The 24054-nt window shown below is 41.9% G+C and overlaps 1 protein-coding gene across 3 annotated transcripts; it reads left to right on the top strand.

Moving 5' to 3' along the window:
* Positions 1–547: 547 nt before the first annotated feature.
* IRS2 (insulin receptor substrate 2) lies at positions 548–22991 on the top strand. 3 transcript variants are annotated; one of them, XM_060784965.2, is made up of 3 exons: positions 548–3580; positions 9590–9645; positions 19597–22991. In XM_060784965.2, exons 1-2 carry the CDS (start codon positions 820–822, stop codon positions 9595–9597), a joined length of 2769 nt encoding a protein of 922 aa, XP_060640948.2. In that variant the 5' UTR covers positions 548–819; the 3' UTR covers positions 9598–9645; positions 19597–22991. The 3 variants fall into 3 exon arrangements, with proteins under 3 accessions (XP_060640948.2, XP_060640939.2, XP_060640956.2); XM_060784956.2 differs by having other exon boundaries at positions 9590–9640; XM_060784973.2 differs by lacking the exon at positions 9590–9645.
* Positions 22992–24054: the final 1063 nt, after the last annotated feature.

Raw genomic sequence — 24054 nt, forward strand, 5'->3', positions numbered from 1 at the left:
TTTCTTTCTTTCTTTCTTTCTCCTTCTCTCACTCTCCCTCCCTCTCTTTCTTTCTTTTTCTTTCTTTCTTTACTTTCTCATTCCTCACAGCAGTCGTCCGGCTCGTTACTACATCTCTTCTGCGACCTGAAATGTTTCCTCGTCGCTTCAGGGCTGTGGAAGCCTTTGCTGCGCCTCTTGTTGTTGTTTTGCCTGGGCGGGAAGGAGGGAGGGAGGGAGGGAAGGAGAGCTGGGCGCCCAGGCACCTGCTGCTGGGGGTCTTGGGCCATGGCGCGCAGGCGCAGAACGGCCCCTGCCCTGCCGCTCCCAAAGAAGCCCTCGCGTGACAGAGAGACTGTACCTTATGAAACTGGCCAGGGAGGGGGAGAGAGGGAGAAAGAACGCATTATGTGCGCATGCTCATATATATATATACATATACACACTCGGCCGCGCGCTCGACTTTCCTCAGAGGCGTGTCCAAAGAGGGAGGGAGGGAGTGGGGGCGACTGTCGCAGGGAGAGGCAGGTAGGGAGAAAAGGGGGGGGGGGGAACAAGAGGGCTAGAAGGCGGGGCTAAAAGAGACGCCAATAAGAGCCCGGCGGATTTGGAAAAGAGGTCTTATTGGCGGAGCTGGGTGCCTTTCACGCGCGGAGGGGTAGGATGAGAAGCGAGAGGGGAGGCCTATGTGTGTGAGGGTGTGTGTGTGTGGCGCGCGCGCGGAGTGGAGGGAGGAGGGAAGCGCGCGCCTGGCAGCGGTCACGTGTTGTTTTGCTCTTCGCGGCGAGAAGTTCCTCGGAGGCGTCCGTGGTCCTGAAAGGCAGCGCTGAGGAGAAGGGGATGGAGCCGGCCGGCAGGGCCCTCCAGGCGGCGACGACGACGACAGAGGCCCAGGCGCCGCTTCCCCCTCCGCCGCCTTTGCCCCCAGACGTGCGGAAGACGGGCTACCTGCGCAAGCACCACAAGCACGGCCACCGGCGCTTCTTCGTGCTGCGAGGGCCTCCCGGAGAGGCCTCTCCAGAAGGGCCGCCTTCCTCCTCATCGGCGCGTCTGGAGTACTACGAGAGCGAGAAGAAGTGGCGCGGGAAGGCGTCTCCGGTGCCGAAGCGGAGCCTGGCGCTGGAGGGCTGCCTGCAGGTGCACAAGCGGGCCGACGCCCGGCACCGGCACTTGGTGGCGCTCTTCGCGCGGGGCGAGTCCTGGGCGCTGGCGGCCGAGAGCGCGGACGAGCAGGAGGGCTGGTACCAAGCCATCGCCGCCCTCCTCCCCGCCGCGGGGGGCTCTCCGCCCGATGAGGGCTGTGGCGGCGAGGACGACGAAGGCCTCGAGGACGACGGAGGGGGCGCTGAGGAGGGCTCCGGCGGGGGCTCCTTCCTGGAGGTGTGGCAGGTGTCTGTGCGTGCGCGCGGGCTGGGCCAGAGCCGGGGCCTCTCGGGCGTGCAGCGGCTGTGCCTGGCGCGGCGGAGCGTGGCGCTGGTGCGGCTGAAGGGCGAGCGGCCCAGCGTGGCCTTGCCCCTCATGAGCATCCGCCGCTGCGGCCACTCGGACGGCTTCTTCTTCCTCGAGCTGGGCCGCTCCGCCGCCACGGGGCCCGGCGAGCTCTGGATGCAGGCCGGCGACGCCGTGGTGGCGCAGAGCATCCACGAGACCGTGCTGGGCGCCATGCGGGCCCTGCGCGAGCCCCGCCCCGCGCGCCCCCGCAGCAAGAGCCAGTCCTCCTCCTCCGCCTCCTCGGCCTCCTCTTCCTCCTCCTCCTCTTCCTCCTTCATGTGCAGCCGGCCCATCTCCGTCCCGGGACCCCGGCGCCACCCCCTGCCCTCTAGCAGAACCGGCCTCTTCCTCCGCCGCTCCAGGACGGACATCTTGGCGCCCCCCAGCGGAGAAGGCGACAGCCCCCTCAGCCCCGAGCCTGCCCAGGCACCCCAGAAGAGCTCTTCTCTAGCACCCCGAAGCAGCAGCAGCACCCCTGAGACACCCCCTCCTCTGGGCAGCTATGTCGCCATGGAGCGTGGCCATCCCCCCCGAAAGCGCACGCTCTCATTAACAGCGCCCACCCAGCCCTGCCTCATACCCCTCGCCTCGGCCTCCCTGGATGAATACACCCTCATGCGGGCCACCTTACCTGTCAAGGCCTCCCCTTGCCCTCGGGCGGCCTCGGCGCTTTATCCTGAGGATTATTGCGACCTGGAGGTGGGCTCCTCAGGCAAGGAGGACACTCCCTACATGCCCATGGCCCCCAGGACACTCCCCGTTTTGCCCTTGCAGGAGGGCTGCGATGCCTTCCTGTCCCTCAGCCCCACCGGTGTGTCTCTGTCTCACCCGCTCCCCTACCGGATCAGCAGTGGGAGCTCCTCCGATGACAGCGGCTACATGCAAATGTGGGGCACTGGCCAAACCAGGCTGTCCGGGGAGAGTCCCGCCACCGGAGACTATATCAACATGTCCCCTTTGCTCTTCCCCCCCTTGTGTGGACCTTCTCCTTCGGCCTGTTCTTCGGAGGGCTACGGCACCCAGAGCCCCGGGGAGCAGTCCGGGTGCTTCTGTAGCGCTCCCTATGCCTCCTGGAGCCCCGGGGAAGGAAAGAACAGTGACCAGTATGTGCTGATGAATTCCCCAGGTGGGAAGCTAGGCCTGCCTCCCAAAGCAGAGGGCAGCCACACCGCAACGCCTTTCCCCGTGCGCCACAGCCAAACAGAGCCTTTCCTCAGTCGCCATTCTTTACGGTTGTCACTACCCAGCAGGGAGGATCCCCCCACCTTGAATGAACCCCAGAGCCCCAGTGGGGAATATGTCAACATTAGCTACTCCCAGGCACCACCCTTTGACAGCTCCACCTTCCTGCTCGGCTCTAGTTTGGGTGGTCGAAGCAGACCCCAGGACTCCAGTTATACAAACATCACATCGGAAGGGTCGCAGTCGGGTGCCCTCTCAGTGGGTTCCCTGGAGGAAGCGCTTTTGCCAGAAGTCTCCCCTAGCCCTGAGCCGTCTGGCAAGCCTTATGTAAAGGTCGGGGTACAGCAGGCTTGCCTTTCCAGCCCACTTTCTGAGGCTGGTGACTACACGGAAATGTTTTTTACCACAGCCACTGCTCCACCCCAGCCCATCTCACATAAGCCAGAAACAGTCCGTGTGAGCAGCCCGGTGGCTGGCCTCAAGCGGCTTACGCTTTCTGGAATGGAGACCTTCCTCTTGGCCAGCCCTCCTCCTGATCCCAACCACGGGGCCAAAGTCATCCGTGCCGATCCTCAGGGGCGCCGCAGGCACAGCTCAGAGACATTCTCCTCCACTACCACCGTGACCCCCGTTTCTCCTTCTTTTGCACACAAACCTAAGCGGCACAACTCCGCCTCTGTGGAAAATGTGTCCCTCAGGAAAAACGAAGGCCTCGTGGAAGAGCAAAACGGCAGCCCCATGTGCCGGGAGACGTCTGCTGGCTTTCAGCATGGCCTCAACCACATTGCTCTTGATGTGGAAGAAGGAGACCATCTGGCCAATGCTTATCAAGGGAAGCACAAAGGCAAGCATCCTCTCAATGGGAGTATTGATGGCACTTACACCACTATAGACTTCCGGAACCGCAATGAAGCTTCATCGGTAAAAGGTAAGTTTCCATATGCTAGCCTCCTTTTCTTTTCCCTCCCTCTAATAACCAACAGGTTTTTTCAGAAGGGATCATGCTGTAACTTTTTGTATCATGTCAGAAGCAACTTGAGAAACTGCAAGTCGCTTCTGGTGTGAGAGAATTGGCCATCTGCAGGGATGTTGCCCGGGGGGCGCCCAGTTGTTTTACCACCCTGTGGGAGGCTTCCCTCATGTCCCATGTGGGAAGCTGGAGCTGACAGACAGGAGCTTACTCCATCTCGTCTCACAGATTCCAACCTCCGACCTTCAGGCCAACAGTTCAGCCAGCGCAAGGGTTTAACCCAGGGGTCCTCAAACTAAGGCCCAAGGGCCGGATACGGCCCTCCAAGGTCATTTACCCGGCCCTTGCACAGGATCAACCTAAGTCTGAAATGACTTGAAAGCACACCAAAACAACAAAAACAATCTTATCTCATCAGCCAAAAGCATGCCCACACTTCCCATTGAAATACTAATAAGTTTATATTTCTTAAAATAGTTCATTTTAATTATTGTCTTGTTTTTAAGTGTTTTTTGAACTACAAATAAGATATGTGCAGCGTGCATAGGAATTCATTCATGTTTTTTTCAAATTATAATGCGGCCCTCCAACAGTTTGAGGGGCTGTGACCTGGCCCTCTGTTCAAAAAGTTTGAGGACCCCTGGTTTAATCCATTGCGCCACCGACACTGTGGCTCATTGTGTAACTTAAAAAAAACAACACTTGAGGGCTTCTAATCATTAAGAAAGCTTTTATGGAACATGCTGAGAGATGCTAGTTTAACATTAACCCAAATAATTCCAAATGTAAATGCGAGAGAGCCTCAGGGTCTAAACAAGACCAGACAGACTATTTCAAGCTTCCAATGAAAGTCCTTCCAATTTCTTGGTCCTGTAATATGTTCAGGTTGCAGTCCTTATCACACTAGGAATAAACTCTACCGAACCCTAAGTAAGTTGTGGAGAGTAAACATTTAATGCGGTGTATTGTTACTGTGGTGTTGTCTTTTGCAATGAGAATCTCAGTCGCGTGTGTTCAGTTCATGTCTGTCTCTTTTTCTATGCATAGCTGCTTGTAAAGATGTATTTCTGTTATAAGACTGTGAAATTATTTTCATACAAAATATGCAGGGAAAAAATACAAAATATGCAGGATATGACTTTTTGCCTAAGGTTTCCAATAAATGAGTTACAGAGTCACATAAATACAAGAAAAAGACTGCATGAAAAATGGTCAGCTGACTGTCTGAGCCCAGCAAAGCCAATCTTTGTAAGTCTGATGCATGGATAGACACTTGTTTGGTGGGAAATGGGTCAGTCTTCCTTCTATTATGTTGTAGATAGAAGGAGGGGTCTGCCTCAGGCAGCAGATTGGATGAGAGCAGGGTGCGTTCTGGGGTGCAGTTACGATTTCCCCAAAATCAGAGGATGCCATAGGATCTTTCTCCCCTCTCTCAAATGTTCTTCTCATTGTGTAGCCTGTAAAACTTCTATTCCAATACCCAAGAAGAGCAAAAGGTATATAGACTGTAATATTTTATTGCAAGTTTCCCTAGTCGCTGTATAAATGGGAATCCTGCTTGTTTAGTTGGCGAAAAAAAGGGCACTGTCAGGGGAGTTTTAAACAAGAGGATCAGGTTATTGAGAATGATTGTAACATTCAACATAACAATACTACCCTGAGCCCGTTTGAGAGGCCATCTACTATGACTTTACAACCACCGATGAATACAAGGAAGTCAAACTTTGAACACTTTTTTTCTATATTTTTTCTTTTTTATTCAATTTTTTTCTCCTTTTCTTACATCTCCTCTCTAAAAGCCCCCTTTTTCAAACTTTCCTATCTAAAAATTGTTCTCACTCTTTCGATGTTATACTACAACTTTCATTTATTAAATAACTAAAAAAAATAATGATAGTAACATTTCGAACTTCCAGCTGGCATGAGGAAAATAGAGCTGGAAGAGAGTGTTCAGAACAGAGTTTACTCACAGTGGTCTACTTTTTCAATAATTTTAAATAGATGTTGACAATTTGTACCAATAAACCTTCATGAGCACAGACATCCTTCTCAATGCTCACCCAACTGAAGTGTCATAAAAACATCCATATGTAAAACCTTGTAAAGTTCAAAACATTGTTTCCTACATCATTGCCAGCAAGGCAGGGTCCCCAAAAATATGGATATAGTTAATAAATGGAATCTAAAGCATACTAAAGTTATTTGTTATTTGTATCATAATTCACTGTTAGTTAGCTCATCTGCAAAAGCCAAACTCTTCAACCAACCAGTTGTCTTTTAATAGTGTTTAATCCTTTCTAACCTAGCTCCTAAACAAAATAATTATGATTTAAAGCAAAATACTAGGACTGTCAAAATACTAGATTGCCAGTCTGAACCCATACTCTTCCGGCATGAATGTTGTTGCAACCTTTTTCAGATACTATAACAAGTGTTTTGGTATTGGCAAGTCTGTTGTAAAGAAATGCTTCTGTAACTTTCCTTAAAGTGTTTATCTACCTATGAGGTATGTGATTTTGCTTACATTGAAGCTAGAGAGTATAAATTAAGCCAATGAAAGGGAGATTTTTTTTTTCCTTTCAAAGTTTTTGCTGATTAAATATGTTTGGTAAAATTGAAATGGCTTGTCTTTTAAGTGCTGGAATCCTTTAGTAAAATGCAATTCTGTAGCTATGGAGAGGACAAAATGAGTTCATTCTCTCCCTCAAAAGAATTCAGGGCCTCCAAATTAGATTTTCCTCCAGGTACCAAACTGAAGGAAAATCTGCAATAACTTAAAACTTAAGTCAAGCATTTGCAAATACAGTTTAGGTATCAAAAGAAAAAGGACTGGCAAAGTTACCAAGAACAACAACACTTTATATATATCTTGCACCTATCTCCCCAAGGGGACCAAAAGAATACAAACACAGTAAATACAAGAGTGCTACATGTGGATGATTTTCAATATGATATAGATTGTTGGCACATTAGGGAAAATTTGCTGGACCCCTTCATGAGATAGCATCAGAAAGTCTGCTTTAGATGAATGCAAAATCCAATTCTACTGAAAGCAAACACTGACAAAGAATCACAAATAATACTCCATAGCAATGAAAGTTAAGGACATTACGATGGCCAGTGTAAGACAAATAGATGTTGTCCTCCTTGTTGGGAACAACAAGTAAAGGACTCAGCTTGTTTTCTTCCAGAATACACATTATATTTAGACTCAAGAACATAATGTTTTGGTCTCCTTATTCTTGTTACTGGAGATAATGTTCTTGGAAACTAAGTTGTATTTTTATTGGGAAGAACAGATTATGATGTGACAAAGCAGGTGGTGAAACTAGCCTTAGAGAAAAGGAAAGGTTAAAGTCCTTCTGGTGATAGTTTATGCTTCTAGAGCCACATTAATTATTGACCACTTAATTAAACAATTAACTGTTGTATTTTACTGTGTTTTGTATGTTTTATAACATTTTTTGTACTGTTTGCTTTTTATCTGATTCCTTGTTTATCTTTTTTGATGAGGGAAAGCTTTGCTGACCATCATACAATGAAAGAACCAACATAAATCGAAGTCTTCTAGTTTAACTACTTTGCAGGTCTTTGTCTGTTTTTGTATAAATGAAGTGGGAGATAAACAACCAAGTTTTTGTTCACCAAAGCAAGGGATTCTGAGGCATGAGAATCCAATAATTTACCAGTAAGGCTGGAAAATATTTCAAATTCCTTCAGTGTATTGCATGGAGCTGACTGGTTATGTCAAATTCCTAAGCACCGACATTACATTTGTAGTTTCTTCAGAGACTAACTGCCTGGGATTTTCCATTCATACAACCAAGGTTAATTTAACATATAGAGTGATGCCCTACTAATTTTCTCTTTTATACATTTATTGTATATCTTTATTATTAAAACGTAAAATCTGTAATAAATTTACTTTAGATGGTCAAATAGAAATGTAGACTAAGCAGATCATTAGATTTTTTTCCCCCTTAGTTTTATACTCCTCTTTTCTTCCAAAAATAAGATTGAAGGCACCTATTTTATTAGATGAAAGAAAGCACTTTATTTTGTAAAATAATCGGATACAGTTTAACAGATTGTTTTGGCAATACAGCAAGCTTGATCATGTTTAATTTTGGCCATCTGCAAGTTGTTATAATTTGAAATATAGATCCCATATGATACTAAACTGATACTTAACTTTTTATTCCTCATTTGTGTTGATTAGAAAGTTAATTATAAAGGTTCTTTTTAAAAAATGTAAGTGGCTTTGGATGTTATTTCTTGTACACAGTGTTCTTTCCATGGTTAATTTAAAATTACTTGATATGCACAGTGTTGAATGAGGACATATTATGGCTCAACTGCTTGTGTTGAGATGCAAAGACAGGCATAGGGTGACAACAGCTTCTGTATTCCACAGCAAAGGCTGGTGGATCCAGCATTAGTTGGTTGGTAAATCAACTCTTAGTTTTTGTCTCAACTTTAAAAGAGATATCTGAATGCTGCATTTGCTTTTGGTAGCAGGTTCAACCATCTTGGAATAGTTCTTTTAAAGTTTGGACTAAACTAGGAACTAAATTCATTGCCTCATTGGCTCATTATTTGTATTGAGACTGTGTAAAGAAGGCAAAACAATATGGTTGTATTCTAGGAATTCTTTTTAGAGAAGAAATATCTGAGTTGTATGCGGGGGCAGCATAATTTCTTATTTAAGGAACAACCAACCTACACTAGCCATGTTGGATCAATTGATCCCCATGACAACGACAACGGGTGCAGAGTGGTGAGTACCAACCCTGTGTCCTTAGATGGGCTGAGCCCAGGGAATACACGATGACCGTGTAAATAGTTGGGCCCAGTTCACTTGAAACTGGCCCAACTACTTAACATAACCCCAAAGTGTCTGTTTACTCTACATTTTCATAGAGAATTTGGAGCACCCCACAACTTTGGTTCACACAAGTTTAAGACCATGTTTATGTGACCTTGGTCTACTTTAACCCAAATCAGCTTTAGCCACCATGGAGCTGATTCACCCACTCTTCAGGGTAAATAATCAGTTTGGATGTACCCATTCTTTCATTTCTCCTGGTTTCTTTGCTGCTTAAACACCCTCTGCCTGCCCCCAAACTACTAAATGGGAGTGCATGGTGGCACTGCAAAATTGTCTTGCAAGGGGGAGTTATGAAAGGAGGTACTCCCTGCTCAGTGAATTTAAAAGGACATATTCTAACAGCTACATGATAAATGTTCGTGTAACCTTGGTTACATGGCCCTGTTTCAACAACAGGATTCCAGCCAAAGTTATCATTTGGGTCTGCAATGAGGTTTTGGTAAGATTTATCTTTTGTGTTCTCTGTTGCGATTGCTAAAACATGTTTATGTTGGTCCAGGCTACCTTCTTTATCTGAGAGGGGGAAGCTCATCAAAATTAACCATTGGCCAGAATGGGAGTCAATCTGGATTTTATCCTGTAGCTCTTCTGGATACAATAGCTACTATGCTCTTAATGGAGAAGGGGTGAGGAGGGGTGTGTGCTCATTCTTCCACATTTCAGAGAGTGTTCAGTATTCTTCATCTTTTGGGCCTGGGCCTGGAAGAGCAACCAGGAACCCCAAATTGTGCCAAAAGGCTTAAACACAACCCTGGAAAACTTTGGGGAGTGCTGTTTGTCTGAAAAATTATGAGCAAAACAAGTTAAATCCCCAGATTTCAGGTAGGTGCATCTAACTTAGATGTAAAAATGTTCTTGGAGGACATTAGGCAGCTTTTGGCTCATAATTTGTCCACCTCTGCAGTAGGCAGGGCACTTTTTAAGAGGGCAAGTATTATAAATCAGGAGTGACTCCTAAAATGAGTCTCAATGTCTCAAAAATGGTGGTGAAATGCAACTTCAGTATATTTCCCCCTTGCCCTGCTCAACATAATAAATAGGACCCCAAAGCTTACCCTTTTTTTCCTTTCTTTTCCCAGTTTGTTAAGAGTTGTTGCCGTATTGATTCCAGAGAACAAGAGACAAAGTTGGTAAGGTACTGATTTTTATAAAAGGTTAGATTTGTATTTATAAAAGGTTAGATTTTATGGAAACATACTGTGTACTTAAAGTGAATTTCTGTTCTTCTCAAACAAAGGAGGAGGACTGTTATGGGGCAAACAGACACAGTCCTATGTTCTAGAGGGGGTGAGGCTCTTTCTCGTATAGAGAAACTTCAGCCCAGTAATTCATATCTAAAAGCACATTGTCACTAGTGGCAAATGTGAGACTGAGCAAGAGACTTATTAAAATAGAATTGAGTTATAAAATGGTGGGAAATTTCTGTAGCTTGGAGGAACCAGCTGTCCTCCTTGGAACCCTCCAAGATGGGCTGTCAAAAAATGAAAAGTTGAGGTGTTTGGTGATTTTTCAATTCTACACAGTGCAAGCAAGCCCTACAGACTATTTAAAAGCTGCATTTTGCTTTCCAGGGGATCCCAGGAGAAACAATTGAAAACTGAGTAGCCTTTGAGGGTCTCACACATTCTTTATGCCATTGAGAACTGGGGAAATGAGATCTGTGGGGCCTTCTGTGGAACTGCATTTCATTGGAGCAGATCCGGAGGGAGTCTTATCAATCCATAACCCTGGAGGGGAGGAGCAGGGTGGGGAGGAATTGTTCTTGAAAACCTTACTTGAAGTTGTAGGAAGAACAGGACATGCTTCTTCCAGGTGGGTAATAAAAGTGGCCTGTAAGTCACTTTGTAGCATCTATGTAGATAAGCTCCTCCTCTGCTCCCCAAGGATGTTGGAGAAAAAGCAGTTCATGCCCACAGGCTAGCAAGTCTCTTTCCCTGCCCCACAGGAATAATAGTTGGCAGTGTCCCACTGCCTTGGGTTTTTCTTTCTACATTGTTTCATTTCTTTCTTTGCCTCATTTATATCCTGTGTTCCCTCTTCCAGTGTGCTCAGATACATGGCTTCCTTCTTTCTTTATCCCCATAATAACCCTGTAAGGCCGATTCATGCTGAGAAGTTTAAAATCTGCATCTCCCCAATTACAGCCCATCACTGCTATCACACCCACTCTGCTCTTCAGTGCCACAAAGCTATGCAATATACTATTGAGAGAGACTTTTAAGGGGAATAGTAATTGTGTTGGATTTTCTCTCTCACACACACATCTACACATCTAAAAAGTAACTTGTCAGAAATAATGAATTGTGTCTCATTATTTTTTGCAATAAGGCAGCACTATCACATTATGATTGCGGTATAACATGGAATAATGTTACTCCTTCTGTAAAGTGACTGAAGAGATGGCCTTCAGGAGTGTGTTTTAACACACCAGCTGCTTGTGGCATCTATTTTTTTTAAATAACTAATAGCAAATATTTAAGCAACTGTTGAATAACAAGTAAAAGCCTGCTTCTGAAAAAAATAGGAACTGCAATGGTAACTATTTTTGCAGTGAGCAGACTTGGAACTGTCCCCGTAATGTTCTGAGCACCTGTCTGGTGTTGCTAGGAATTTAGGAACCTACTTGGAAATTAGAAATTAGAACTGGCTGAAATTAGAACTGACTGTTGCCTCCCTAGTTCCAGAAAAACATACTTTTTCACACATAATCTGTCACCTTCTGTTGGAAAATGGTAATTTCTTCATTAAGTACAGAAACTGTTTTCAAGATCCTATATATATATATATATATATATATATATATATATATATACACATATATATACACACACATACATACACACACACACACACACACATACACATACACATAAGAACTGCTATTATGATTCTATGCAGTAGATTCCTGCCTGACCCCTCTGCCCCCAAACAATTCTCACTTACTGGATTAGCAGTTCTTGTTGATTGGAAAGCAGCAGTAGGATTTCCCAATTCCCCCATGGGTATTCTCTTATGCAGTGGACAGAATTAGGGTCTTTGCTGCAATTCCCCCTCATACCAGAGATCATTCATGCAAGGACAACTGGGAATGTTGGTCAGCTCCTTCCCAAGTGACAGAGGAATAAGATCGCAGCAGCAGCTGTTGCCCAGTACGTGGAAATTGAGGGAGTTTCAGGATCTCTGTATAGTCACTAAACTAAACTGGGGACTATGTGGTGACTCTGAATATGTAACAGTCATATGTGCATAACCTTAGATTATGCATTCATAACTACCATAGAGATTTATGGCTGATATCAACAAAGGTTGTGCAGAAGCCCCTTGATGTGCTTCCGAGATTATGCTCTGATCCACTCTGGAGTCATCCGAACGTGATCTGAAATCTGACTCACCACGCAGTTTACAATTCAGGAGTATTAATCATCATAATTCCCTTCTGAAAGATACAATTGAACAAATGTGTAATCATGCTAATGTCTTCCTTTGCCATACAAACAGTGCTGTGTCTGTGTCCTTATGGACAGCTGTATTTTAAAGCAATTTGCCTGCTTCTTCGCAGGGGGTTGGACTAGATGGCTCGCGGGGTCTCTTCCAAGTATGATTCTATGATTAATCTAGAAAGATTACCAAAATATTTATCATCACATAGTGAATTTACAGACCTCAGAGTATTGGGGTCGGGCAGGGAAATGAATGATCACAAACACTAGAAAGCCGAGGAAAACAGGAAAATATATACACAAACCCTCCTATTCATGCTATTATTGGAAAGTTTAGGAACTGAAAAATGGAAATTGAAATATAGAGCTGTTACTTCACCTTCTCCTTCCATTATCATAAGCATGCAGCCATGGTGTTCTGTATTAGAGGAGAAATGCATTTTCCAGATATTTTCCCAGACCCCCCCCCCCCCCGCCCCCATGCATTAGTTTGAAGCATTATGGAAAACACTAGAACTCTTTCCAGAAACTTTTCCCACTGAACAATCCAGGTTGGATCCATTCTGGATTGGGCCACATCAGGCTGATCTGCTTCAGGATTCAAACTTTGAGTTATATACACAACTCTGCCATTAACATTATTATTTATTATTTATTTATTTGACTTGTATACCGCTACTCCTGATTTGGCTCGCAGGGGTTTACAGCAGTAAATTAAAACAATACAATTTACTTTAAAATACAATAAAACAAGAACAGACATAGTCCCGAGTTATTCACCCATCGAAAGCTGGTCTATGTAGCTACATAAAGTGAAACGTGTGGTTTTTAATAACTCAAATGAACTTTTTTTAAAAAAAAGTTATGCATTGGTGTGAGATGTGATCCTTATTTTCCATGAGTGAGTTTAGTGCTAGTGAGATTTCCTATTTTTTCTTCTGGGTTTATTATTGCAACTGAAGTGATTAAATCAAAGCTTCATTAGACTGATGACTTCTTAATCTAAGACCTTCAGCTGAGAGTATGCTATTTGTGGTGGCTACTCCATGCATGATAATAATAGGTTATTTTTACCCTATTGAGCTTTCTGTCTAGACAGATAAAAGTTAAGAGGCACAAACAAGGGACTTAATTACATGTCATGCTTAATTCCCTTAATGCAAGTCACCACTTTTTCATTTCTTCAACCATAATTAGTTGCTAACTTCGCCATATGACACTAAATAGTCCCTGAATGCATTGTTGAGAGATGACATATTTATGTTTGTATATATTGTTTGTGTATTGTCTGTGTTTATATGTTTGCATGGGTGCACAGAAAGAACAAAAGCATAGCCGCTGGCTAGAAATATATGTGTTAATATAATTAACCTACCTGTCCCTCACTTCTTTGGCATACCATATTCAGTAGAGGACATATGGGAAAGAATCCAAAATTGTGTATCCACTTAGTGAAATATTAAATTTCAGGTAGTGATGACCACACATACACCTGTCCCTGTTTAGATGTCTTTTTGGGCCATTGCAGAGTTGGTATTCCTGTCCTTTCCACAGGGTGCTCTTTCCAATATTCTTTAAAGTCCCAAAGCTGCCTCACAGGCTTTCCATGTCGCAGTGTGAACAGACAGGATTGAAGAAGCATCTGGTAATCTATCCCTCCCCCATTGATGATCACAGAAAGTCTGCGACCTTCAAGGGACACCACCCCGCCAAGACCTCAGCACTGATATTATAATTGTGTGTTTGCGTATGCGATGGGGTTGCAAGGCCTTTTCTCATCCTGGCTGCTCGTGTTGCAACATGGAATGCCTGTATGAAGAAGCTTTAAAGTAGGCGAGGAGGGTAATGTGTGGATCAATAAAATGTACAGTCCATGTGTAGAACATTAGGCTATGCTGATAGGATGTGAAATTAAGGTCTATCGCAGTTTCAAACCAAAATATTAATTCTCATTTGAGTTTTCAGTCTTTTTGCAGTGATTTTTTAAAAAACACTTTGACATTGAATTTTTTAAAAAAGATGTGTACAGTATGAGCACATACTGTACACACCTGAGCAACTCATGTATAAGTCAAGGGCAGATTTTGGGACCAAAATTACAGATTTTGAAATTATCCATAGATACATTGAGGACCATTCTGCAGAGAAGAAAAAAATACCAATGTAGTCTCGGGTCAGTTGCCTCTCCCCTTGGGCATTCAAAAAGCCAGAGGCATCACCACTGCAGAAGGTATAAAGGGGGACAATGCTTCTTTCAGGTTCTACCAGGAAGAATTAAGCTCTTGCCTTACAGAAGGGGAGGGTTCCTTTTTGAATTAGAGTTAAGGTACAGTACTCACATTGACCCTCCAATAAGTTGACCCAGTTTGGAGGGAGAGGGGTGTGTGATTATTTTCACTAAAAAGTTTATACTTATACATGAGTATATAGGGTCACAAGGAATCTTGGGGAGCTGCCCCACCCCACCACCCTGGGGGAGGGGGGTCAGATTTTTGCACAGAAATGTTTCCAACACCATTCAAGAGGAGTGGTTGGGGCACTATCACAATATGAGATGGGGGAGGCTAAGTTGGTTTTCACCCAGAAAAAAAGTTATTTTTCACAGGACATAACTAGGGCATTGGGGTGAAAATTATTCAGAAGAATGCTGTGGGAACACATTATATACTGTGTGTATATATATATATATAGTATATATTCCCAAAGGAGTGGATCGATGACAAATCGGATAGGATAGGCTATGTCTCACTAAGTAGCCAGTGTAGCATACTGGTGCTTTATTATTTTCTTTGGAAGTAAGATCTGATTTTACATATTTACATACACATTGAAGTATATATATATACATATATACATTGAAGTATTGGATCAGTACAATTTTTTGAGCTAATTAGGTTGTATAAGAAATGTATCATAAGGTTAAACCTTAGCCTGAATACTTTAAAGGCGTCTAACATTATTTGCATATGTTGATAGATGGAAAATGAATGTCTGTGTTGTCCTTATTCAGTGATGAATTTACTAGTGTATATCCTGACTGAGATTTGAATATTGTAGGAGTAGCCATGCTGTCTGTTGAACAAAATACGAAATATACATTGGTTATACTTTTATTGGGACATAACTGAACATGACGACATAGTTTTAAATTTTTTTATTGTTCAATGATTTGATGTTTTTAGATACATTGTAATGTGTTGGTTTTATTTTTATTGATGTATGTACTTTATATATTGCATCGAATTGTGCCGACTGTTCGCCACCCTGAGTCGCCTTTGGGCTGATATGGGCGGGGTAGAAATAATGTAAATAAATAAATAAAGCCAACAGGGGGAAAAAACCCATTGCACTCACTTTCACAGCTCACTTTTCTCTTCATCAGACAAAGCTGTTGAGTAAATCATACAGGGAAAATAAACATGATGCTCTTGGATTCACATATATGTACAGGTCTGAATCTATGGTTTTGGATTTTGTAGTGAGAGTGTTGCCATGGAGGCAAAAAGCCGAATAGCCACCTTTTCTCACAAAAAAGAAGTCAAAGGACACAAGCCTGTAAAGGAAGACCATAGAATTTAAGTTCTCCATTATAGCCGTCAAGTTACTTCCTTTGTAATCTGTTGAGACCCTGCTCAATAAAGCCAATATTCAGTTAAAGTTTATACTTAACTAGAACTTGAAAAAGTCACTGTTTGTCTTGAATAGTTCACAGTGAACCTAACTTCACATAAAGAGTATCAATATCTCCATTAGCATTCTCAGAAATTGCATACCATCTCAAGTTGAAAATCTCTTTCAGAGCAGAGTACTTTTCAGCACAGGTACAACATTGAGGGATACCTGTATTCATGTTGCTGCAAATCATTTCCCTGTGTGTGTATGCGCCTTCACGTCACTTGGTGATTTATGGAAAGTCTGTGAATTTGACAGTTTCCTCTGTAAGGAATACTCAGAGGTGATTTACCTACATACCATAATCCTGTCTAATCTTGGAAGCTATACAGGGTTAGCCCTATTAGTACTTGGATGGGAGACTACCAACAAATCAGGTCCTGTATGCTCTATTTCAGAGGAAGGAACTGGCAAAGCCACTTCTGAGTATTCATTGCCTGAGAAAACACTATAAAATCAGTAAGTCAACAGAAGATTTGAAGGCACATGGCCACACACATTCATCTGTGTTTCCTACACTGAAGCATGCATGTGATTGTGTTAGAGAGCTAGATTGCATTTCTGGTATCAAGTTGAACTCTTTTAAGCCAAGATCTTCTTTGACAGCTTATGAAAAATTAAGCTGTATCTAGCCCCACATGCGCCAGGTATTGCAAATGTTTTACTAATTATCATGACTTTCTTCAGATAACCATCTTACCCAGTGACCTGTCAAAGGTTGCCTGTATTAATGAAAGCACAACATAATTTTCTACTATCACACATTGCAATCTCTCATGAAGACTGGAGCTCTCATTATATAGTAAAGCGTTCCTACACTACATAAATTGGTTATTTTGGAAATGTGTCTCCTAATTATTTTATGAAGCCACGAGAGACCTAATTACAATCAGAACTGTAGTAGGCAAGGAGAGGATCTGATAATCTTTTCCTGCTCTCTTGCCTCCAGAGATTCCTACAGAACTACTTACGCCATGCCAAAATTACCATGACTCTCCTTTCAATGACAAACAGTAGTTTAGATCAAGGGGATTTCCAGGCATATACAGAGAACTGTTGTATTTCTTTGATTCCTTTCCTAGATAGCCATGCTCTTAGTCCAGATTAGGAATTCCTTCAATTTAATATCAGTAACCAGAATCCTGTTGGAGTTTGCATATGTGTAAGCATCATGGTTATGGTGTAGTACAGTGGTTCTCAACCTGTGGGTCCCCAAATGTTTTGGCCTTCAACTCCCAGAAATCCTAACAGCTGGTAAACTGGCTGGGTTTTCTGGGAGTTGTAGGCTAAAATACCTGGGGAGCCACAGGTTGAAAACCACTGGGCCTGTAGTATATGCCATCTTAATCCCCACTTACTGGGAAGTATCTACTATGATCAACAGGGCTCTGTTCCCCTATCAATCAGAAAGCAGTTGACCAATGATGCTACCTATCCCGTGAGAGATACCCAGCACATGACGTCCTCACAATGCTCCATTCTTGGAGATTGCTGATTCAAAAGGGTGAGAGGGACTCTCACTCAGCTGTTTTCCCATTGTTAGAGGAACAACCACCATTGATTTCAGCAGCTTCTTCCCCATAAATAGGGATTAAGGAATGGTCACACACCCTATGTAGCCCCTAAACTAAAGATTATGTAGGGGTTGTTACACATTCATATCTGCCCAACAGAATTCTGATCAGCATAACAATAATCACAAGTATGGAAGAGTTTAATATACAGTCATGGAATATGTAGATAACATCATACACTATTGTAATTGGAATCACATGAGTCCAAACTCCTGCTCAGTACAGGATCTACAGTACATGATACTATAACATTATCCCTGAAAGAAAACTATCTTGGTTTTGCTTAAATCCTTTAGAAAACAATAAGCAACATAAGCTTTGTCTCAGCCATTTGCTGCCTGTGTGATTCAACAGGAAAAGTCAAAAGTTGTTTTTAAAATAAATCACAATCTTTAATAGACCCCAAAAAGTTCATCCTCATCTTAGAAGGGTTCAACGTAAGAGAAAAAGAGGGAAACTACCCTGTTAAATCACTACTTGTTTGTTTCCAGGAAAGAGAGACTGTTTACATACCAGGGCTGCTAAGCATACCCTGCTGGGCTATGATAGCATACCCAAGCTTCAGGCTCATGCTTTTCATAACAGAGAGAATGAAGAATAAATGATAAATGTATTCTTTGATTTGGTTTGGTCTCCATAATCTATATTAAAGAGACTTTGAATGGAAAAGGAACTGCCCTGGGATGTGAGGGGTGTTCACATGATATGCTGAACATGGGTTCACAAAATATGTACCCTCATTCAGATATCTAAGTGAACCTCTCAACTTGTGTTCATTCCTGAACACGGCAATTCTGTTTCGAGGGACAGTGGAAGATTTGAGATCCTAAGTGGATATTTGCTCCAAGTGCATGCTGTCTTCTCCCTTTTTTATTTTGTTTTGATCTTTGAATTGTAAAGTTATCTACCAGTAATCGGTTTCAATTGTGTCCTCCCCTCCTTTTTACCCTCCTTATTAAACAAGTTCTTTTCAGTAAAAATTCTTGGCTTTGATTAACACATTTATCCCATTGTCAGTTTCATAACTGTTTTTTTGTAAAGAGGGGAGTTTTTAAATTGCTTTAAACAGATTGCAAATATTTAAAATCATTTAAGCAGAATTCATAATGTATGACATTCTCTTGTCTTTGCATATCCTTAGCTACACAGCAGAGGTGCTATGAAATGTTCCTAGTGAATGTTTAAAATATGTAAGGGCACTGGCAAGAGTGTCCCAATGCACATTGGACTCTCTCAATGCACATGGGCACTCCTTAGCTAGTGTCCAGATGCACAATGGGACATATGCACATTGGTCCTGATGCACATTGGACTTGGTGTGGATTGGTTCCATAATTCATTGGTCTCAATTCATATTGGTCACTTTGCTAGCTTCCCGATATAATAATGTAATATCTTTACTAGATATGGATGTTACAGATTTACTCGCTTCTAACTTCCTCAGATGTAAGTATACTTAATGAGACATAAGGTCCTAACATCTTACTAGAAAGCCAACTTTACTAGAACACACAGTCTTATGGAAGCATCACTGATTTATTGTCAAAGGCCGGAATCACTGGGTTGTTTTTTCAGGCTATATGGCCATGTTCTAGAGCAGGGGTGCTCAAACTAAGGCCCAGGGGCTGGATACGGCCCTCCAAGGTCATTTACCTGCCCCTCACTCAGGGTCAACTTAAGTCTGAAAGGACTTGAAAGCACACAACAACAACAACAACAACAACAATCCTATCTCATCAGCCAAAAGCAGGTCCACACTTCCCATTGAAATACTAATACGTTTATATTTGTTAAAATTGTTCTTCATTTTAATTATTGTATTGTTTTAAAGTGTTTTTTGCACTACAAATAAGATATGTGCAGTGTGCATAGGAATTCATTCATTTTTTTCAAATTATAATCCGGCCCTCCAACAGTTCAAGGGATGTTGACCTGGCCCTCTGTTTACAAAGTTTGAGGACCCCTGTTCTAGAGGCATTCTCTCCTGACGTTTTGCCTGCATCTGTGGCAAGCATCCATCTGATTTGTTTCTCTAGAATGGCAGGAGTTGAACTCTTTTCAACTTGAATGTTGGAACACTTGAGTATAACTCTGTGGTAAACTATACAAGAGTTCAGACCAGTAGTTGAGAGTTAATTATTAACGTGTAAGTAACTATAATATGTGAAAAAAGACAACTCTGTGGTCTTTGTTCACATGTACACAGAATACCATGTGAACCCCACTTAGATATAAATCAAAAGTGAGGGAGGAGGAAAGGTGGTACACTGATTGACCCTTCTTCTCCCTGTAGGTACCTGCAGAAAAAGCAGATGAGTCATTATGGAGATTAGATTGTACTTTTCTTATCCTTTGGTCAGAGCTTACTGATGCCACTTATTTCTGTTTCTTGCTTTTCAGAATGAAGAAACAAGATTCACCATCATGACCTCTGAATCCATTTTAAAAGCTGCTCGTAGATTTTTTTTCAAGAGATTACATCTTAAACAGCTTTAAGACCTGCTTGATTTTTTTCCGTCTTATGTAGCTTTCAGAACAGTTCTTTATTGTATTGAAGAGGAACCAAACCATCTAGGATGTTTTGCAAGATTAATCTTGCAGAGACTGTGGATCTCTTCATTTGGCTTATTGATCATAACCATTACCTTTTCGGTACAAATAAACTGTGTGTGTTCTTCAGCATGTTGGGATGTTCTGCTTGCACCTGCTATAGCAGTGAAGAGTGGTGTTTACTGGTGTCCTTTCAAACCTCTGCAGCACTACCTCAGTTAAGAGTAGAACTGAATTTGCATTGCATTGGCTGGCCTTACTGCTGAATGTTGAACAGTCACCAACCTATGGGACCTTATCAAGAATAACAGGATGCTGCTGGTCAGTTGCTTCCCAGTTACTAGCTGCTCTGTTGATTTATCAAGAGAAGATCAGGACGAGAAACGAAAGATTTAAACCAAAAAGAAACTTGAACATTTGGATTTTATGAAAATATTTATGATCATTATACAATATGTAATAGAAGCAACAGAACTTAGTATCATTAAACTCTATTGGGAAGTCATTCTTTACCTCTGACACGTTTGTATAATTGTCTTGATAGGTTGGTTTTTTTTAATGCTTCAGATTGCAAAAACGTTTCCTGCTATGTATTAGCAAATCCTATTAGTTGCATTTCTTGTTACCAAAAGCCACAACAGGGAATGGATGGATCAAAACATGTGTCCAAACCAAAAACTTCATTTTGGGCAGGATACTGTATCAATTCTTTTTCCTTCTAGGCAGAATGAAATTTCCCATAAAAGGAACAGCATAAAATTTGGGCATATTTGGGTTAAAAATACCAGTATTCTAGTAAAACATATTGAGAAGTATGTACCTACTCTGTATTTTGAAGATAAATGTCCTGATTGCTCTTTTTACATTCACATTACAGGTTACATTACATTCATCCTCTTGTTGCTTCTAACCTGTATTTGAGTAGAGAGGCTTTTAAATAATATTATTTCAAAAATACCTCTCCTGAGTCTCATGTGACAGCAAAAACAAAAAGGGACTTGGGAAAAGCAGGTTCAGTTTCCAGATGAGCCACCAAGCTCACTTGTTGGTATTGGATCAGACTCACTCTACCAGCTTGGCCTGCCTCGGAGTGAACTTTATATACTCATGTATAAGTCTGCGATTTTTAGTCAAAGATCAATGCAGCTTATTCACATGTACTGTACTTTAACTCCCTTTTTTTTTTATAAGGAACCATCCTCCTCTCTGAGAAGGGTAGCAAAAGGCATGGGAGAGAAACTCAAGAAAGCATCAATCCTATCTACATTCTCCACCGCAGCATTACTTTGAATAATTTATAATGCCAGGATGGAAAAATTTTGATGATCGCTTACACATGAGTATATACGGTAGTTATGAGGATGGAATGGGACAGTTATTCCAACCTGAACTCTCTGGAGGTAAGGCAGGAGGTAAATCTAATGAATTAACAGTCAGTTCAGTGTCATCAGAAATGCTTTACATTGCTAACTAAGGGAGGAAAAGGAACCAGTGCCCTAGTGTTCTGATGAAATGCCGTGCAAACTCATTTCACTTCCATGCTAAGTGTTTGGATTGAAGATTGTATAACAAGACATATCTGAATGTAATCTCCACCTATTAAATATTGCTTTGAGAACTTAGGAGGAGAATATTATATTGAATATCTTGGTAAAAATCACAAAGATAACAAAAAATTAAGTGACAGTCCTATTACGTTATTTAAAACAACCTTCACTTCTCTGCCTCAGTTAATTTATTGATGATGATGTTCCCGGCCAATGAGAGATTTTGATATGGCAGTTGTTGAAATCAGAAAATGATCACTGTAAGATATGAGGAAATCTGTTAGTTCCTGATGCCACAATAGTTAATTAGGTAGATAGCATATAAAATAAAGGAGATGGAATATTGGGGGTGGGGGGGGGGAAGTAAATTCTTTTCAGTGCTATACATTTCATAAAAGGCTTATGCAAATACGTACATTCTTAGTTATCATATTGAACCCAAATGTATAATTGATAAGTTTGCTAAAAAAAATTGCCTGATTTTACCTTAAATTTTGAATATTTTTTGCTATTTAAAATTAATGGTTATAAATAGAGTTTTTCTTTTAGAGATATATAATTGTTCCTAGATATCAAGATACTAAATATATTTCTTGCCATTGTGATATGGCAAAACACTTAACTTATCTTGCTCTGTCTTCCAATGTATACTATGTATATAGGTGTAATCAGTGATGCTGCTAGGAAAGAGAAAAATGAAACTAGACTAGCATATGTATTTAGTCTCTATTGATCCTGACTGCTCTCTTTAATAGCCATATGCAATAAAATGTTATTTATTAAAGGAACAATGTCTTTGAGGGCCTGTGTATTAACATTGGGGTGGGGGAGCTGGTCAGAGCTACAACATCAAAACAGGAACATGCAAGGATATGGGGTTGATGGATTGATGGATGCAGCAAATGAAGGCTACTGTGAAATTATCCACCATGGAGGGCTTGGAGACCATTCTGTCCCCAAGTGTGTGTGCCCATTTCCTTGTTCCAGGGTTACGCCAACACTAAAAATAGGAAGTAGCATAGGATATTTTAAAAGGTAGACCAGTGGTTCTCAACCTTTGATCCTCCAAATGTTTTGGACTTCAACTCCCAAAAATCCTAGTCATCTTACCAGCTGTTAGGAATTGTGGGAGCTGAAGTCCAAAACACCTGGAGGACCGAAGGTTGGGAACCACTGTGGTAGATGAAGGAAGCACTTGTATAGAACCAGTTAAAGCAAGATCATCCCCGCCTCACAGCTGTCCCAGCTAGAGAGAAAGGGAGATGAAAACCCCACTAGTTACCAAAGGAAAGCATGTAGTCTCACCCCTTATGACAGTGGTTCTCAACCTGGGGTCCCCAGATGTTTTTGGCCTTCAACTCCCAGAAATCCTAACAGCTGGTAAATTGGCTGGGATTTCTGAGAGTTGTAGGCCAAAAACATCTGGGAACCCCATGTTGAGAACCACTGCCTTATGACCTGGAATATTTATATATTAAGTTCCGGAGTTGCTTCCTTTCTTTCTTGTTCAAAGACAAACTGTTTTAAACCCATTCCAGGCTAGGCCAGGAAAGTTCTGTGACTTGTGCAGGTACGATGACAATCACCTTTGGTGACAAGTGGCATATCTACTACAGCCTGTTCTTTGTAGAGGCTTTTTTGTTTATCAAAATATTCTTTATAATACAGCTATCAATAAATTTTACTAGTGGAAAAACATTGCAACGTGTTCTTTCTTAAAATGCATGTATGTGTGTGCATGTATTTGTAAGGTGTGTCAACCTAGTTTGTTATTATTGGCGAAAGCTTCTGGAAGCAGAAGAGCAAAGGGCATTCATCTACCTCGTGAAGCTTCCTGCTCCAAAAGAAAACTTCAACTAGAAGAGAATCTGTCAGAAGAAGAACACTAATTGGATTTTAACATTCAGGTTAAATTATTGTAGTGTGCGGATTATTTTATTATTATTTGAAACACAACAAGATGAGTCCACAGCAGACAAGATCACTCTGCTGGCTGTTGTATTGGATCACACATCAGACACTTCCCAAGTGTCTAGGACTGTCTGATGTATCGGCAAATAATGCGTGCAGATCACAGTAAGGTGGGCTTTTGCAGCTGACAGATGGTAATTTTGTCAGCGCCAATTGTATTTAAGTGCAAGCCAAAGTTTTTAGGCACTGCACCCAGTGTGCCGATCACCACTGAGACTACCTTTACTGGCTTGTGCCAGAGTCTTTGCAGTTCAATCTTTAAATCCTCATATCGTGTCAGCTTTTCCAGTTGTTTCTTTTCAATCCTGCTGTCACCTGGGATTACAAAATCAACAATCCACACTTTGTTTTTTAACTTATTATTATTATTATTATTATTATTATTATTATTATTAGGCGGCCTTTGAAGATGATTTTGGAAATGCCTCTTCCTACTAATGATAATTATGTTATTTCAGTGAAATCATTGTTGACTTTCAACATTTTGGCAACGACTACCACCTAATGCCACTAGAGATGGATTTAATAGTCTTTAATTTTCTTGTCTTTTAAAAATTAAAACATTTTATACTTTGGGAGCCAGGTATATATTAGCTACTAAAGTCTATTTCCATTCAAAGAAACTTTGGCCACTATCGGAATATGAGTCAGTCATGTGGAAAGCGTATCAGTAAACAATGGCTAACTTCTTGTTCAGTATTTATGAGATTGTAAGATGGACCTGTGAAGTTGTTACTTCTAGGATTCACAGTTATGGTTGTTACTGAGTCCTCACTCAAGCTTTCCTTAG

The sequence above is a fragment of the Anolis sagrei genome, chromosome 1 (assembly GCF_037176765.1).
Source record: "Anolis sagrei isolate rAnoSag1 chromosome 1, rAnoSag1.mat, whole genome shotgun sequence".
Taxonomy (NCBI): Eukaryota; Metazoa; Chordata; class Lepidosauria; order Squamata; family Dactyloidae; genus Anolis; species Anolis sagrei.

Bases quoted from the DNA above. Each gene is read 5' to 3' on its own strand.
- IRS2 (XM_060784965.2), top strand. From the start codon at position 820: ATGGAGCCGGCCGGCAGGGCCCTCCAGGCGGCGACGACGACGACAGAG.